Here is an 18,787-nt window from a genome sequence, read left to right as displayed (position 1 = left end):
CCTGTGGAAGTCAGATAATGTTTTTTCCAAGTATGAGAGTCTAAAAAACAGGTGAAGTGTCAGGTGAAGTGTCAGATGTGCCCTTCTTGCCTACTGCTTGTCTCATTGGGAGCAGGAGAACTTCCTCTCACCGGTGTGAACAGACAGGTGAGTCCAGTGGAGCGACTTCTGTTTGAAAGCCTTCCCGTAGTACCGGTATTTCAACGGCTTGAGTCCCGAGTGTATTAACAAGTGACAACGGTAACTGCTGTTCTCTGAGAAGCACTTGCCACACTCCTTGCATTTATAAGGCTTCCTTCCAGTGTGGATGAATAGGGGAATGTCCAGACTCATAGGAGGACTGATGATTTCCCAAGACTCCCAGACAGACCACAGGCTTAGTGTCCTTAGGTTTAGAGCCCTCTGGTTCATGACACCGGTAAGGCCCCTGTCCCCAGCAATTCTCAAAGCTTTTCCCACAGTCGGAGAAACCGATGTGTCCATTGGTGCAAAAACTGCCATTTTCTGCAAATTCTTGCAGTGCTTCAGCAGGGTGCCCAGGTACAAAAATCTGCAGGCATAGGTGGACTTTCCCCTGATCGCTGGGGGGACGGGCAGGTTTCTGAGGAAGGGAAGAGGGGTGGGCCTGGCATGTGTGGATGTCTAGCTGTCATGGGGTGTGGAATATACAGCTACAGTGGGAACATCTGTTTGCGAGGGCGTGTACTGTTTTACTCTTTGAGACTTGGCTTTTCAACATGGCCAGGTACTGCTTCTGGTGTTTGGTCTTGATGTGGTTGTCTAGGAAGTAACAATCAGTGAAGGAGATGGTGCAGTGTGGACAAGGTAAGAACTTCAGAGAAGAGACTGAGGTAGAGGGATAGAGGTGGAAGGGGGGACAGAGAAAGAGAACATAATAAATAAATAATCCCTGTTGATATCAAATTAAAATCTTCAGTAATTCAACCATTTAAACTGAAATGTTGCGACTAGACTATGTATGAACAGTATGTCCTACCTAGATTGTTGTCTTCATCCCTTCTGGCAACCATCTCATCCTTCACCAAACATACTTTTCTCTCAGTCTTGAGAAGAATCTTAACCACCACTTTATAGATTAGAAAGATGAAGAAACCACAGTCAGCATAAACCAACAATCTAATTGCCCTTGTCTAGTTACAAACTGTCACATGTTGGGAACGATTACTAACTCTTCTTACATTAGATAATCTTGTTAGTATCACCACAGGACTCCTCCATATCTTGCTACACCTGGTCAATTGGGTGGAATATGTTTGATGTTATTTGATGTGCTTTTGCTTCTCCAGCCAGGAACGTTTGGAATGGTCGGTCACCCATTTCCTTCCTTTCAAAGGATTGTTGGTTCTTTATTTATTTGGGTGGAGTTGAAAGTAACCCAATTAATGTAGGACTGTTTAGTCCTCTTGGTTCTGTTACATTGCTTTTTCCCAGATGTGTTATTAATCTTGTAGACTTGAGTCCACACCTTCCTTTTCCTTTGAATTATGTGGAAAGAACAGTTGGGATAAGGGGACAACAATTTCTCATCCCTGGATTGAGGTACAATTTCCAAACCATATCTTGCGCTGGCTCGTTAATATCTTAATCTAAACAGGAAGCCTGTCCGACCACAGTGCTGCTGTAAGGAATCGTATGGTCCGAATCTATTCTCGCTGAGAACAAAGTTGAACGTGGCCTGCGCAGTTTCTGCGCAAATATGAACCCGCGAAAGAGCCGTCCGTCAATCACTTCCGGGGTCAACAAAGCTTTCACCAGAAAGGTTATCTAACTAACGTGTACAATGAAGAAGATCACATGAAACATTCTCATCACATTGGTAAGACTTTATTTTCAGAGAGACTAGCTAGCTATATTCCGTAGGGAATGCAGCCAGGACTAAGCAATGTTACGATAGCTGTTTGCTGTCATGTGAAAGGACATAGGGTTGTGTAACTGGACTGACTGAGCTGCCATGCTATTGTTTTCTCTGTATTAAAAACGCTGTGGTTGCACAGTTGGTTATCATGCTAGTTACATCAGACATACATGTTGAGATGCCGGGTGACAAGAAAGAGACCGAGGGTGTTGTAATCGATTTTTGTATCAATGAACTAGATTACGTGACTGTCAATCTGGTTTAGACCACCTACAACTGGCCATCACAACAGCACCAACCAACACCACATTTCTCTCTTCCTCGCTTGCAATAGGTTCCCTCTATAAAGTTAAGGTGAAGTGACATCCTATCGCAATGAGCGTCCCATGTCTACTGTCCAGGGCTGCTCGAAGCTTCACATTGCTGGGGGCGTCCGGTGTGCTGCTACACCGGTTCCGTGTATTGTGCCCTTGTTCGATCACAAGGTGAGTTGAGTTCTATCTCGAATATGTCGAGTATTGTTGCGGTCAGGTGGCCGTTCACCACTGTCATTGTTGTGGGTTAGGAGAAAGCAGTGACTGATTGTGCAGCTACTACACTTTTGCCACTTCTTTTCCAACACCAGAGCCTCCATACACCCAGAACTACTCGCCTGTTTTTAGATTATGATTTACTTAAAGTTTGTTGGACCCAGCTGACAATTGGTAAAAGTCAATTTGCCGTTTTGTGTTTTGACATCTGCACACAGGTAACACTGCAGTGTCTTTATAGGGGCCATTGATGTTACAGCCTTATGTAACATTTGAGGTGATCAGCTTGGCTACATTATTTTCTGCTAGATGGACATGTTTAAATAAAGTAGGCATTTTTGTTGCCTTTTCAGGAAAATGTCATCCAGAAGACAAATGGACCATCTAGAGAGGACAGCCAGCAACTACAGACAAGATGTGAGTGACCGCCCAGCTGTATTCGTACTATAGCAGCAAAACTGTGGCTTATGCAATTCAAAGCTGAAAACAGTTTTGGGCTACATTCTGTGTTTTATTACGAGACTGTCAATTGCTGAGACAGTTTTCCTTGTTTTTATGCTATAGGTTAGTAGTGTACAGAGTCTTAACTATTGCCACAGTTTACAATGGTTCATATTCATGATCGACAGGTTATTACATTTGTAAAGTTTGTGTGTCTGTCTGTGTCAAGGGTGTATATCCGGCGCAGGTATGTGGCATCATGGACGAGTCTGAGACAGTGAAACGCCTCCGGCTAGCTGTCCATCCAGACTTCACTTTCAGAGCTGGCCAGTGGTGAGTAGTACAGTACTGTCGTTTTGTTTGGCTACATTCACAGCTCATTGTAAGGATTCTGAATACAGCATAACACCAATGGCTTTGGGGAGAGGCTGCTTCACCTATCCAATCCATTCTGATCTGCACAAGCGCGAAGTTGTAGGTATGGGTAGATACTAGGGTTGTAAAGGTATTCGTACTGAACCGTTCGGTCATGGAGACCTCGGTTCGACCGCACTGTGAACCCGAATAAATAAATATAAACATTAGGGCTAGGCCATGCCGACGCTGCATTGTATGCCATTTCCTCGTGAATAAATCAGAGCTGAAAAAAGATTGTAGGCTATTCCGTTAATTAAAACAACTCCAGCCTATGCACACGTTGTAATGAAAAATGTACAATCTTAACTGGCGGATTTCAAACTCTCCTTTTGTGAGGCACAGCCGGGAACTCTGTAGATGGTGAGATCAATAAACCAGAATGGGAGGATCTTCCATCCTTTAAATCTCCAGTTTCGGGAACATTTTAGCTTCACAGTTGATTACAACGGCGATTTGACAGAGTTGTGAATAAAACGTTTATAGTATGTTCTCCACTGCTCAATGAGAAAAGCCTATGTGGCCAATCACAAGTCATCAAAGTGCCACTACAGTCATAAGAGCCTCTGTGTGTGCCAAAGCAAGTTGGGAGATTATCTAATCAATGGAATTAAAATGATCGAGTTAAAAGAGAAGTATATGCTACAACGAACGAGAGCCTATTTAATCATTTGAATGGAGTTGTTGTTATTTGTAACTGTAGGACAGGAAGAAAGCAAATGCAGACCCAACTAGCTTCTCTCCGTTTGAAACAGTCAAGAGGGGTACTACGTAATCATATTGGATGATACAGTTGAAGTCGGAAGTTTACATACACCTTTGCCAAATACATTTAAGCTCAGTCTTTCACAATCCCTGACATTTAATCCTATTAAAAATTCCCTGTCTTAGGTCAGTTAGGATCACCACTTTATTTTAAGACTGTGAAATGTCAGAATAATAGTAGAGAGAATGATTTATTTCAGCTTTTATTTCTTGCATCACATTCCCAGTGGGTCAGAAGTTAACATACACTCATTTAGTATTTGGTATAATTGCCTATAAATTGTTTAACTTGGGTCAAACTTTTCGGGTAGCCTACCACAAGCTTCCCACAATAAGTTGGGTGAATTTTGGCCCATTCCTCCTGACAAAGCTGATATGTAGCCCTCCTTGCTCACACACGCTTTTTCAGTTCTGCCCACAAATTATCTATAGGATTGAGGTCAGGGCTTTGTGATGGCCACTCCAATACCTTGACTTTGTCTTTAAGCCATTGCCACAACTTTGGAAGTATGCTTGGGGTCATTGTCCATTTGGAAGACCCATTTGCGACCAAGCTTTAACTTCCTGACTGATGTCTTGATGTTGCTTCAATATATCCACATAATATCCAGCCTCATGATGCCATCTATTTTTGTGAAGTGCACCAGTCCCTCCTGCAGCAAAGCACCCCCACAACATGATGCTGCCACCCTGTGCTTCACGGTTGGGATGGTGTTCTTCAGCTTGCAAGCCTCCCCCTTTTTCCTCCAAACATAATGATGGTCATTATGGCCAAACAGTTCTGTTTTTGTTTCATCAGACCGAGGATATTTCTCAAAGTATGATTGTTGTCCCCATGTGCAGTTGCAAACCGTAGTCTGGCTTTTTTATGGCGGTTTTGGAGCAGTGGCTTCTTCCTTGCTGAGTGGCCTTTCAGGTTATGTCGATATAGGACTCGTTTTACTGTGGAAAAATCTATTTTTGTACCTTTTTCCTCCAGCATCTACACACGGTCCTTTGATGTTGTTCTGGGATTGATTCACACTTTTCACACCTAAGTACATTAATCTCTAGGAGACGGAACGCATCTCTTTCCTGAGCGGTGTTACGGCTGCGTGGTCCCATGGTGTTTATACTTGAGTACTATTGTTTTGATAGATGATCGTGGTACCTTCAGGCGTTTGGAAATTGTTCCCAAGGATGAACCAGACTTGTGGAGATCTATAAAAAAAAAATCTGAGGTCTTTGCTGATTTCTTTTGATTTTCCCATGATGTCAAGCAAAGAGGCACTGAAGGTAGGCCTTGTAATACATCCACAGGTACACCTCTAATGATGTCAATTAGCCTATCAGAAGCGTCTAAAGCAATGACATAATTTTCTGGAATTTTCCAAGCTGTTCTGAAATAATCTCTGTAAACAATTGTTGGAAAAAATGACTTGTGTCCTTCAAAAGTAGATGTCCTAACTGACTTGCCAAAACTATAGTTTGCTAACAAGAAATTTGTGGAGTGGTTGAAAAAACGAGTTTTAATGACTCCAACCTAAGTGTATGTAAACTTCTGACATCAACTGTAAATAACCTAGCTATGACAAGCTAGAAGTTAGTCTACTAGCGCAAATCGGCTTGTTTGGTTACTGCCTGGCTTACAGTATACAAGGCCCCTCCGCCTGCTCTCCGTGACGCTGTATCTGCTCTGGTTAATAAAATAGCTGTGGACTTGTCTGCTGCTTTCTTCACTCAAAATTGACCACGTCTATATGGAAGTGGTCGTCTTCTGGTCCGTATGGAACAGGTCTCTACATTAGAACATTTATTTATGCGTATTTGTCTTGGTGGGAAAGCCTCAGGTCCATTTCAAAACGCTGCCATCTTTTTAGACCTCTAATTTTGGACCAGCAGAACAGTCCCTGTCACAACACAATTCCAGGAACATTATGAATGTCACAGAAACTGGACTTGGCCACAAATAGGGTGGTTTTTCATTTAATGTATTTTGCCAAATAAACAAACATTAACTACAGTAACGATTAGAATTTCATTTTTCCACTGTACTGTAACTGAACCGTGACCCCAAAACATGCATGAAATGAGTTGCAAAATGAATAGGAAATATAGTCAAGATGTTGACAAGGTTATAAATAATGAATTTTAATTGAAATAATAATAATAACTTTGCTTTTGTCAATGAATCCTCCATTTGCAGCAATTACAGCCTTGCAGACCTTTGGCATTCTAGTTGTCAATTTGTTGAGGTAATCTGAAGAGATTTCACCCCATGCTTCCTGAAGCACCTCCCACAAGTTGGATTGGCTTGATGGTCACTTCTTACGTACCATACAGTCAACCTGCTCCCACAACAGCTCAATAGGGTTGAGATCCGGTGACTGTGCTGGCCACTCCATTATAGACAGAATGAATACCAGCTGACTTCTTTTTCCCTAAATAGTTTTTTCATAGTTTGGATCTGTGCTTTGGTTCATTGTCCTGTTGTAGGAGGAAATTGGCTCCGATTATGTACCGCCCACAGGGTATAGCATGGCATTGCAAAATGGAGGGATAGCTTTCCTTCTTCGAGATCCCTTTTACCCTGTACAAATCTCCCACTTTACCACCACCAAAGCACCCCCAGACCATCACATTGCCTACACCATACTTGACCGATGGTGTCAAGCACTCCTTCAGCATCTTTTACTTTTTTCTGCATCTCACTAATGTTCTTTGTGATCCGAACACCTCAATCTTAGATTAGTTTGTCCATAACACTTTTTTCCAATCTTCCTCTGTCCAGTGTCTGTGTTCTTTTGCCCATCTTAATCTTTTATTTTTCTTGGCCAGTCTGAGATATGGCTTTTTCTTTGCAACTCTGTGTAGAAGGCCAAATTCTTTTCCATTTTTTTGTCCATTTAAAATAGCATCAAATTGATATGTATGTATTATACACACACTAGGTGACTGATGGGGGGGTGCTTTGTTGAAGCCACCTTGCCTCCATCTTGGCACTCCCCCACCGTTGTAAAAAATGTTTTGGAAACTACAGAAATATGTTTATTAATGTCTACATTAGTTTTTTGCCACATGTGTATTACAGAGACCTTTAATGCATACTTTTACATTATGTTACCTGAACATAAAAATGAAAAAAAGATATACACTGAACAAAAATTATAAATGTAATATGCAACAATTTCAAAGATTTTACCGAGTTACTGTATAATCAGTAAAAGACACTTTGATTTGATGTTCATTTATCACGTGTGTCGAATACAACAGTGAAATGCTTACTTACAGGCTCTAACCAATAGTGCAACAAAAGGTATTAGGTGAACAACAGGTAAGTAAAGCAATAAAACAACAGTAAAAAAACAAAACAGTAGTGAGGCCACAGACACCGGTTAGTCAGGCTGATTGAGGTAGTATGTACATGTAGATATGGTTAAAGTGACTGCATATATGATGAACAGAGAGGAGCAGTAGCATAAAAGAGGGGCTGGTGGGTGGGACACAATGCAGACCGTCCGGGTAGCCATTTGATTACCTGTTCAGGAGTCTTATGGCTTGGTGGTAAAAACTGTTGAGAAGCCTTTTTGTCCTAGACTTGGCACTCTGGTATCGCTTGCCATGCGGTAGTAGAGAGAACAGTCTATGACTGGGATGACTAGGGTGGCTGGGGTCTTTATCAATTTTTAGGACCTTCCTCTGACACCGCCTGGTGTAGAGGTCCTGGATGGCAGGCAGCTTAGACCCAGTGATGTACTGGGCCGTATTCACTACCCTCTGTAGTGCCTTGCGGTCAGAGGCTGAACAATTGCCGTTCCAGGCAGTGATGCAACCAGTCAGGATGCTCTCGATGTTGCAGCTGTAGACCCTTTTGAGAATCTCAGGACCCATGCCAAATCATTTTAGTTCCTTGAGGGGGAATAGGCTTTGTCATGCCCTCTGTCTTGGTGTGTTTGGACCATTCTAGTTTGTTGTTGATGTGGACACCAAGGAACTTGAAGCTCTCAACCTGCTCCACTACAGCCCTGTCGATGAGAATGGGGGCGTGCTCGGTCCTCCTCTTCCTGTAGTCCACAATCATCTCCTTAGTCTTGGTTACTTTGAGGGAGAGGTTGTTGTCCTGGCACCACACTGCCAGGTCTCTGACCTCCCTATAGGCTGTCTCATCGTTGTCGGTGATCAGGCCTACCACTGTTGTGTCATCTGCAAACTTAATGATGGTGCTGGAGTTGTGCCTGGCCATGCATTTGTGAGTGAACAGGGAGTACAGGAGGGGACTGAGCATGAACCCATGGGGAGCAGATGTGTTGCTACCTACCCTCACCAACTGGGGGCGGCCTGTCGAAGTCCAGGATCCAGTTGCAGAGGGAGGTGTTTAGTCCCAGGATCCTTAGCTTATTGATGAGCTTTGAGGGCACTATGGTGTTGAACGCTGAGCTGTAGTCAGTGAATAGCATTCTCACATAGGTGTTCCTTTTGTCCAGGTGGGAAAGAGCAGTGTAGAGTGCAATAGAGATTGCATCATCTGTGGATCTGTTTGGGCGGTATGCAAATTGGAGTGGTGTGACCACCATTGTCCTCATGCAGTGCGACACATCTCCTTCACATGGAGTTGATCAGGCTGTTGATTTTGGCCTCTTCAATGACTGTGCAAAGTTGCTGGATATTGGCAGGAACTGGAACACGCTGTCGTACACATCGATCCAGAGTATTCCAAACATGCTCAATGGGTGACATGTCTGGTATGCAGACAGTGGAAGAATTGCAACATTTTTAGCTTCCAGGAATTGTGTACAGATCCTTGAGACATGGGGCCATGCATTATCATGCTGAAACGTGAGGTGATGGCGGCTGTGAATTGCGTGACAATGGGCCTCAGGATCTCATCATGGTATCTCTGTGCATTCAAATTGCCGTTGATGAAATGCAATTGTGTTCGTTGTCCGTAGCTTATACCAGCACATACCATAACCCCACCGCCACCATGGATCCCTCTGTCCCACAATGACATCACCAAACCGCTCACCCACACAGCAGTTGAAACTGCAGGCAGCTCAAGACCCTGGTGAGGACGACGAGCAAACAGATGAGCTTCCCTTAGACACTTTCTGACAGTTTTGCAGAATTTCTTCAGTTGTGCAAACATAGGTTCATCAGGTGTCCAGGTGGCTGGTCTCAGACGATCTTACAGGTGAAGATGCTGAATGTGGAGGTCCTGGGCTGGTGTGGGTACATGTGGGCTGCGGTTGTTTGGCCGGTTGGACGTACTGCCAAATAATCTAAAATTACGTTGGAGGCGGCTCATGGTAGAGAAATGAACATTAAATTCTCTGTCAACAGATCTGGTGGACATTCTTGCAGTCAACTGCACATTTTAGAGCTGCCTTTTATTGTCCCCAGCACAAAGTGCACCTGTGTAATTATCATGCTGTTTCATCAGCTTCTTGATATGCCACACCTGTCAGGAGGCTGAGTTATTTTGGCAGAGGAGGAATGCTCACTAACAGGGATGTAAACAACATTTGAGAGAAGCTTTTTGTGCATGTGGAACATTTCTGGGATCTTTTATTTCAGCTCATGAAATATGGGACTAACACTTTACATGTTGCATTTATATTTTTGTTCAGTGTAAAAACATTTTCCGTACAGTATAATTTGTAGAGATTACTAATGTTACTGTCCCCACTACAACAACCAAAAATACTTAAATGCATGTAAATTTGTCCTTGAAACATTTAATTGAAATACTGTAGAATTCCATTCATTCCTATGGAGGACTGCTTCTACTGGGGAGTACCAATATGGTTGACCGGTGGCTTCAAAGCCTCTCAATCGCCCATACATAGCTTCCGCAATCTAGGGTTTATATACATCATTGGTAGATACAGTATTGGGGGAGGGGCTCATCACATTTCACCAATAAACCACAAGAGGTACAGTGTTGTTTTTCTCTTCTCCATAAAAGGACCACGGGCATAGAGCTTATGAAGTGTGTTATTTGACATAGGCTGCTGTCAGTCATCACGAACGGTGAGCTCTTCTGTCCAGCTCTTGAACAATTATTTTATAAGGACTGTAAATCCCCCTACCAGGCACAAGAGGGAAGTGTTGCACTGAAGCTCTTTCGTTATGTTTATGCTGTACAGATACATGTAGTGTGTACATTTACTCTCCACTGCTACTCTTTCCCAGGTCATTGTGGTAACTAAAACGTTTTCTCAATCACCAACCCCCCCCCCCCCCAGGTACATTCGGAAGTTGATCATTTTAAAAGACTAGTAGAGATGGCGACAGCAGGTAGTATTTGAAACTTGCAAGGTTATTTTAGACCCACTAACATGCATTAGTATTGTAGCTAAAAGCAAAGCACACATACATAAACATGTTTAATTTATGTTAATGGAAAAGTACATTCAGTTCTCTAGCTTTAAAAATGAACATGATTAATTGATATTTATAGTTATCTTTACATCAGCAGATGTCAGTTCTTATACAGAACCCAGCCTAAACCCCCAAACATCTCCTTCAACTCTGAGGTCCATACTGCAGGTGGGCGTTTGTGTTGTGTATAAACAGTAGGGGTCTGTGAGTTGGACGTCGGCGTTCTGTAATGAATGTAAAAAGATGTAAATGCATTTGTTTCACCACCTCCAGTCCATATGGATGATGTTCCTATTCTGACAGATGGGTAGAAGGAGTGGGAGAAACGTGTGTGTGTGTGTGTGTGTGTCAGTTCAGGTGTCGGAGGGAGAGGGAGATGGGGGGGGGGGGTTAGATGGCGAGAGAGCAGTTGATGGTTACTAGTTAGTATTTCCTGTGTGCTTCTTGACGTTCTTCTTTCCTTTTTTTTTTTTTTAGTTGTGGGATTTTTTCCCCCCAGCCATTTCCTTTTCTGTGTGTGTATACAGTGCGGCAAAAAAAGTATTTAGTCAGCCACCAATTGTGCAAGTTCTCCCTCTTAAAAAGATGAGAGGCCTGTAATTTTCATCATAGGTACACTTCAACTATGACAGACAAAATTAGAAAAAAAATCCAGAAAATCACATTGTAGGATTTTTAATGAATTTATTTGCAAATTATGGTGGAAAATAAGTATTTGGTCACCTACAAACAAGCAAGATTTCTGGCTCTCACACACCTGTAACTTCTTTAAGAGGCTCCTCTGTCCTCCACTCGTTACCTGTATTAATGGCACCTGTTTGAACTTGTTATCAGTATAAAAGACACCTGTCTGCAACCTCAAACAGTCACACTCCAAACTCCACTATGGCCAAGACCAAAGACCTGTCAAAGGACACCAGAAACAAAATTGTAGACCTGCACCAGGCTGGGAAGACTGAATCTGCAATAGGTAAGCAGCTTGGTTTGAAGAAATCAACTGTGGGAGCAATTATTAGGAAATGGAAGACATACAAGACCACTGATAATGTCCCTCGATCTGGGGCTCTACACAAGATCTCACCCCGTGGGGTCAAAATGATCACAAGAACGGTGATCCACATGGGGGGACCTACTGAATGACCTGCAAAGAGCTGGGACCAAAGTAACAAAGCCTACCATCAGTAACACACTACGCCGCCAGGGACTCAAATCTTGCAGTGCCAGATGTGTCCCCCTGCTTAAGCCAGTACATGTCCAGGCCCGTCTGAAGTTTGCTAGAGAGCATTTGAATGATCCAGAAGAAGATTGGGAGAATGTCATATGGCCAGATGAAACCAAAATAGAACTTTTTGGTAAAAACTCAACTCGTCCTGTTTGGAGGACAAAGAATGCTGAGTTGCGTCCAAAGAACACTATACCTACTTTGAAGCATGGGGGTGGAAACATCATGCTTTGGGGCTGTTTTTCTGCAAAGGGACCAGGACGACTGATCCGTGTAAAGGAAAGAATGAATGGGGCCATGTATCGTGAGATTTTGAGTGAAAGCCTCCTTCCATCAGCAAGGGCATTGAAGATGAAACATGGCTGGGTCTTTCAGCATGACAATGATCCCAAACACACCGCCCGGGCAACGAAGGAGTGGCTTCGTAAGAAGCATTTCAAGGTCCTGGAGTGGCCTAGCCAGTCTCCAGATCTCAACCCCATAGAAAATCTTTGGAGGGAGTTGAAAGTCCGTGTTGCCCAGCAACAGCCCAAAAACATCACTGCTTTAGAGGAGATCTGCATGGAGGAATGGGCCAAAATACCAGCAACAGTGTGTGGAAACCTTGTGAAGACTTACAGAAAACGTTTGACCTCTGCCATTGCCAACAAAGGGTATATAACAGTATTGAGAAACTTTTGTTATTGACCAAATACTTATTTTCCACCACAATTTGCAAATAAATTCATTAAAAATCCTACAATGTGATTTTCTGGATTGTTTTTTTTTTTCATTTTGACTGTCATAGTTGAAGTGTACCTATGATGAAAATTACAGGCCTCTCATCTTTTTAAGTGGGAGAACTTGCACAATTGGTGGCTGACAATACTTTTTTGCCCCACTGTATGTATGTATGTATGTATGTATGTATGTATGTATGTATGTATGTATGTATGTATGTATGTATGTATGTATGTATGTATGTATGTATGTATGTATGTATGTATAAAAACAAACAGATGTCATCGACACGTTCTGTACATTTTAAGATTTAATTTGGATCAGTGCTAGACTATTGGACACTTGTTTTATTGATTACTGTCCGTTTGCTTGTGGGCTTTTTTTTCTGCTGCGTGTGTCTGTGTAGGGTGGACTTCTTCATCCCTGGTATGGAGAAGGTAGGAGGATTCTCTGTGTGTTCCAGTCCAGGTCTGCTGCAGAAAGAGGGTGTCATCGAGCTGGCTGTCAAATACACACAACATCCCCCTGCACACTGGATACACACCAAGGTGTGTGTGTGTGTGTGTGTGTGTGCATTGAAATGAGAATGTGCACTTGTTGGTAGTGCCTCAAAATCAATCAACAGCTTTGTCAGTATTTCTGCTGGTAACTATATCTGTTAATTGCTCTCTGTCTCTCTCTCTCTCTCTCTCTCTCTCTCGGCTCTCTCTCTCCCATTGTGTGTAACAGCGTTTGTTCAGACGTACCTAAACCGACGCTGCACTGGAAGTAGTTTTTTTTTTCTCTGAAAGAGACATTTTCTCCACAATAGGGAAAAAAAAAGGTCCTGTGTGGCTCAGTCGGTAGAGCATGGCGCTTGCAACGCCAAGCGTCGTGGGTTCGATTCCCACTGGGACCACCCATATGTAAAAGTAGTGGCCCCAGCCGACTTGTAAGTCGCTTTGGACAAAAGCGTCTGCTAAATGGGATATTATTATTATTATTATTATTAGGGAGCAGAAAAGCAGATCATTCTAGAATGTGGACACATCTCATACCTGAGCTATTTATCAGTACAAAATAATCACTCTCCTCCCTCTGCTCTCTCTCCCTCCCCCCCTCTGCTCTCTCTCCCTCCCCCCCTCTGCTCTCTCTCCCTCCCCCCCTCTGCTCTCTCTCCCTCCCCCTCTGCTCTCTCTCCCTCCCCCTCTGCTCTCTCCCTCCCCCTCTGCTCTCTCCCTCCCCCTCTGCTCTCTCCCTCCCCCTCTGCTCTCTCCCCCCCCCTCTGCTCTCTCCCTCCCCCTCTGCTCTCTCCCTCCCCCTCTGCTCTCTCCCTCCCCCTCCGCTCTCTCCCTCCCCCTCTGCTCTCCCCCCCTCTGCTCTCCCTCTGCTCCCTCTCTCCCGCCCCTGCTCTCTCCCTCCCCTCTCTGCTCCTTCTTTCACCTCCCTCTGCTCACTGCTCTCTCTCCTTCCCTATCTCTTTCCTCTCTCTCTCTCTCTTTCTGCCCCCCCTCTCTGCTCCTTCTTTCACCTCCCTCTGCTCACTGCTCTCTTCCTTCCCTATCTCTCTCTCTGCCCCCCCCCCCTCTTCCTCCTACAGTGCACCATGGACTCCCATGTAGCGATGCGTGTGGGTGGTAACTTTTTCTTTGACCCCTTGCCCTCTGACCCCTCTGTCGACCTGTTGTTGGTGGCTGGGGGCGTGGGCATTAACCCTCTATACTCCATCCTGCTCCATGCCGCTGACCTGCTACGACAGAACCCCACTAACGCAGGGAGTGGCTACCACATAGGCTCCACCCACCTCTGCTACAGTGCCAAGAACACACAGGAGCTGCTCTTCAAGGTGTGTGTGAGAGAGAGGACGTGTGTGTGTGGTTGCAAGTATTTGTATCAGAATGTATGGTCTTTTCTCATTTGGGCAAAAGCCTGTACTTCAAATCTAATTTTATTAGTCACATGCACCGAATACAACAGGTTTTGTAGACTTTACAGTGAAATGCTGACTTACGAGCCCCTAACCAACAATGCAGTTTTAAAAAACAAACATAAGAAATAAAAGTAACAAGTAGTTAAGAGCAGCAGTAAAATACCAATAGCAAGACAATATACAGGGGTACCATTACACCCTTTCTCCTCCGTGATCCGGAAACCGATAAGTAGTTGAGATGTCAATTCATTAGTAGGTCGAGCAGAAGTGTCCTCCCTTCCTCTATAGCCTCCTTTCATCGAGGATGGAAGAGTTTTAAAATCTGCCACACCCCCTTTGAATGAGCTTTTTTGTCAGAGGAGAAAAGCATGTTTAAAAACACGTTTAAAAACAATGTTCTACTTACTGTTTTATCTATAATGTCTTGCACATTTTAACATTTTTGTTTGAATCACTTCACACATTTTAATTTGGGATCCACCCCTGTAAAAGTCATTTTCCTGATGACGCGTGAGTGGAGAAGGAATCTCATTTCATAACAGCGTATTTTTGTCCACATTCCTTCTCCTCGCCGCCTTGCCTCTAACTTTCACCGTTTTCAAAAGGAGGTGAGGGAGGACGGAGAAGACTCAGGAGTTGAACAAATCTAATTGAGAAATGGCCTGTGTTTGTGTAGGAATGAGACCAATAATTGTTCTTCCCATCCCTGCTCTGCTCTCAGAAAAGCATCATAAATGTGTGTAAGGAATTCCCAGAGAAATTCTCCTGTGACTTCCACATCACCGCACAGACCGCAGACATCGACCAGGAACTCCAACCGTACATGAACCGTAAGTACCACAGAATGACCTTAACACAACCACAAATGTTTACTGATATAGTCTACAATGGGTCGGTGTACTTTGGCTTTCAAAATATCTATATTTTAACTGGATATGCTTCCATTGGTTGCAAAACTAATACATTCTCAATGAATGTAAATGGATGCTAGTCCCAGAATGGCAGTACGGGTATGAAAGTGATTTTAGCTACTTTTTAATGTATGTTTTTAATTTTTTGTTTTGTTTTTTTAAACAGCACTTCTAATAAATGTTGATTTGATCTTCCCAGGTGGGAGGCTGTCAGAGGGGGGGTTGCGTTGCCGTGTCGACCCGAACACCACTCTGTGTTACCTGTGTGGCCCTCCACCCATGATAGAGAGCGTGGTCCAGACCCTACTCAGCCTAGGCCTATCCCAGGAAAGGATACTGTTTGAGAAGTGGTGGTAGTCTGTACTAGAGACAGACCTCATCATCTCACCCCGGCCTAACTATCCCTGCTCTCTCCTCCAGTGCCTAGGAGATCAGACCAAGCACCTGCCCACGTTACCATGGCAACATCTCAAGGAGTATTGGACCATATTTGTCTGGAGCTGCACACATTTTATTTATTTTACTTCACCTGAACATACTAGGGCTGTGATTGTCATGTATAACTGACCGTTAATTAACATACACATTTAGCATCTCCTGGCTTCCACTCATAGCCTACAAGCCCCTGATGCAGACTGTTGGAACATCTACACTACCGTTCAAAAGTTTGGGGTCACTTAGAAATTTCCTTGTTTTTAAAAGAAAAACACTTTTTTTTTTGTCTTAAAATAACATCAAATTGATCATAAATGCAGTGTAGACATTAATGTTGTAAATGACTGCAGATTTTTAATGGAATATCTACATAGGTGTATAGAGGCCCATTATCAGCAACCATCACTCCTGTGATCCAATGGCACGTTGTGTTAGCTAATCCAAGTTTATCAATTTAAAAGGCTAATTGATCATTAGAAAACCCTTTTGCAATTGTGTTAGCACAGCTGAAACCTGTTCTGATTAAAGAAGCAGTAAAACTGGCCTTAGACTAGTTGAGTATCTGGAGCATTAGCATTTGTGGGTTCGATTACAGGCTCAAAATGGACAGAAACGAAGCCCTTTCTTCTGAAACTCGTCAGTCTATTCTTGTTCTGAGAAATGAAGGTTATTCCATGTGAGAAATTGAGAAGAAACTGAAGATCTCGAACAACGCTGTGTACTACCTTCACAGAACAGCGCAAACTGGCTCTAAAAAAGAATAGAAAGAGTGGGAGGCCCCAGTGCACAACTGAACAAGAGGACACGTGCATTAGTGTCTAGTTTGAGAAACACTCTTCAACTGGCAGCTTCATTAAATAGTACCTGCAAAACACCAGTCTCAACGTCAACAGTGAAGAGGTGACTCCTGGATACTGGCCTTCTATGCAGAGTTAATCTGTCCAGGGTCTGTGTTCTTTTGCCCATCTTAATATTACATTTTTATTGGCCAGTCTGAGATATGGCTTTTTCATTGCAACTCTGCTTAGAAGGCCAGCATCCTGGAGTCAACTCTTCACTGTTGATGTTGAGACTGGTGTTTTGCGGGTACTATTTAATGAAGCTGTCAGTTGAGGACTTGTGAGGAGTCTGTTTCACAAACTTGACACTCATGTACACGTCCTTTTGCTCAGTTGTGCACCGGGGCCTCCCACTCCTATTCTGGTTAGAGACAGTTTGCACTGTTCTGTGAAGGGGGATGCATGTGCTGTTTCTTGCCTTACAAGCTTGGAATAATTCACAAGTGATAGGCTAAAATTGTCACCCATCAGACTATTCTTGATTTAATCTTGTCTTTACATAAACTAAATGTCATCCATGCACTTATAGCAGATGGAGGACACTTTTCCTGTGGTTCATTTTCATGCCAGCCAGGTAGGATATACTCCTGTTGTAAAGAGAAGCAATGTGCTTAATAGTATAAGTAAATATAGTAGGCCTGTCCCATAGAAAGCTGATTGGATCCTCTTTTTAAGAAGCCATCAAACAACAAAACTCAGCAATTGCATAGCCTATAGAAATGTTGGGCAACATGAGCTCATGGGCTCTCATTAAGTGTTTGATTACATTTTCCAATACATTTGCATTTATGTCAGTGATTAGAGGGACAATAGAACGCTAACCTAGTCGTTAGCAAGTTTGGTAGGCTAATGAGTGAGCTTGGAGAAGCCATGTTACCGTGACGAAACAGTCACATGGAATCTGACTGCGGTCATGACTCGTGACCACTGGGGTGGCGGTAATATGGTCACCATAACAGCCCAAGTCTCTACCAGGTACTAAATTGAACATCTGGCCTGACTCGGGTACAACTTGAATAAATGAACACATCTTTACCATGAATATTCACTTGACTCAGGTGTTCATCAAATGCAATGAACATAAGTTGAACAAGGCTCATTGCACTGAGCCTGACTGATTTTGACCTCTAGTATAAAATGGATATAAAAGTTTCTTGATGGTGCACATTGCCCAGTGGAGAAACGTTCAACTGTTTTCTGAGTATGAAAATAAATCATTTTATTCAGTGGATATAGTTTGAGGAAATAATGTGTATGTGCAATTATGTACAGTATAATTATCTGATAATCTTTTTTCTTGCAGTAGAAAAATGTATAAGGGAATGTTTTTCAAACGAGACCGAGCCAAGTCTGGCTAACACCAGCTCTCAAAGTCTTTCTGACTGTAGTCACGTGGGTCGCGTCAGCCAGGCTAGACCGAACCACACAGCAGAACCCCTGTTTATACCCGGTGCTAACATGATCCCTGTGTCCTGATCTTTTCCACATTCTGATTGTGCCCACATTTTTTGAAGTTTAAATGATTCTAATAACTGATTGTGATTAGATAGTTGGGGATGATTTGATGGGTTAGATGACCGCTCTGTGGATGGAGTCAAATAAAAGGAAACCCTTTCAGAGAGGTGGATGGAGGGCTGTGAACAGCAAGGTTGTGCATTTGAATCTCAATGCGACTTGTTTTCCAACCCTACACACCGTAACTAATCACATTTTAGTGTCTTACTGAAGAACTTCAAATATGTGAAAAACAAGTGTGGTGCTCTCCCCATACTGGCGCAATGGACGAGGCACTGGGGATAGGGACCAGAAGGTCCCAGGTTCTAATCTTTGATGCCCCTTTTCAAAAAGGTATATTTATAGCCCTGGTTACACCTTGCATTAAAATGTGGTTTCGTTATCTGATCAAGGTGGTTGAATGAGAATGTAGACACACTCAGCACACATTGTTAGCACCAGATATAAAGGGACTAGAGAGAAAATCACACCAGCGAGTGTATTTATAGAAAGTTTTTTTTTAAACTATGCAGACCTTAACACATCTATCACACACATCCTGGAAAGTGTCCCCTCATCCCATCTCTTCCTCTCACACATCCTGGCAAGTGTCCCCTCATCCCATCTCTCTCTTCCCACTTACACACACACCATGACTTCTTCCAATCATCACACACCCATCCAGGCCTGAAATCGCACACACACCTCTCACAAATGAGTTTGCATATACAGAGGCAGAGGGGGATCTGTCATGGTGCACTGTAACATAACCTCCTGGTGGTCCATGTCCGCTGAAATAGTTTTGTTTTGCTCCACAGATGTGAGAAGACAGATGTGAGAGTTGAAATAAAATAAAACGAAGTCAGTATAT

The 18,787-nt window shown here is 43.2% G+C and overlaps 1 protein-coding gene and 1 non-coding gene across 3 annotated transcripts; both read left to right on the top strand.

Moving 5' to 3' along the window:
- Positions 1–1,722: 1,722 nt before the first annotated feature.
- oxnad1 (oxidoreductase NAD-binding domain containing 1) lies at positions 1,723–18,784 on the top strand. Of its 2 annotated transcripts, none has more exons than XM_064983114.1 (8): positions 1,723–1,837; positions 2,211–2,361; positions 2,739–2,823; positions 3,077–3,180; positions 12,735–12,876; positions 13,908–14,153; positions 14,959–15,067; positions 15,348–18,784. In XM_064983114.1, the coding sequence occupies exons 2-8, from the start codon at positions 2,252–2,254 to the stop codon at positions 15,503–15,505; spliced, it is 954 nt and encodes a 317-aa protein (XP_064839186.1). In that variant the 5' UTR covers positions 1,723–1,837; positions 2,211–2,251; the 3' UTR covers positions 15,506–18,784. The 2 variants fall into 2 exon arrangements, with proteins under 2 accessions (XP_064839186.1, XP_064839187.1); XM_064983115.1 differs by having other exon boundaries at positions 1,725–1,837; positions 2,760–2,823.
- On the top strand, positions 13,151–13,226 carry trnaa-ugc (transfer RNA alanine (anticodon UGC)). Its single transcript has one exon. It is a non-coding gene; the product is annotated as a tRNA-Ala (tRNA).
- Positions 18,785–18,787: the final 3 nt, after the last annotated feature.

Source organism: Oncorhynchus masou, chromosome 13 (assembly GCF_036934945.1).
Source record: "Oncorhynchus masou masou isolate Uvic2021 chromosome 13, UVic_Omas_1.1, whole genome shotgun sequence".
Lineage (NCBI taxonomy): Eukaryota > Metazoa > Chordata > Actinopteri > Salmoniformes > Salmonidae > Oncorhynchus > Oncorhynchus masou.
Note: the sequence above shows the minus strand (reverse complement) of the source record. Positions and strands in the feature narration are given on the sequence as shown.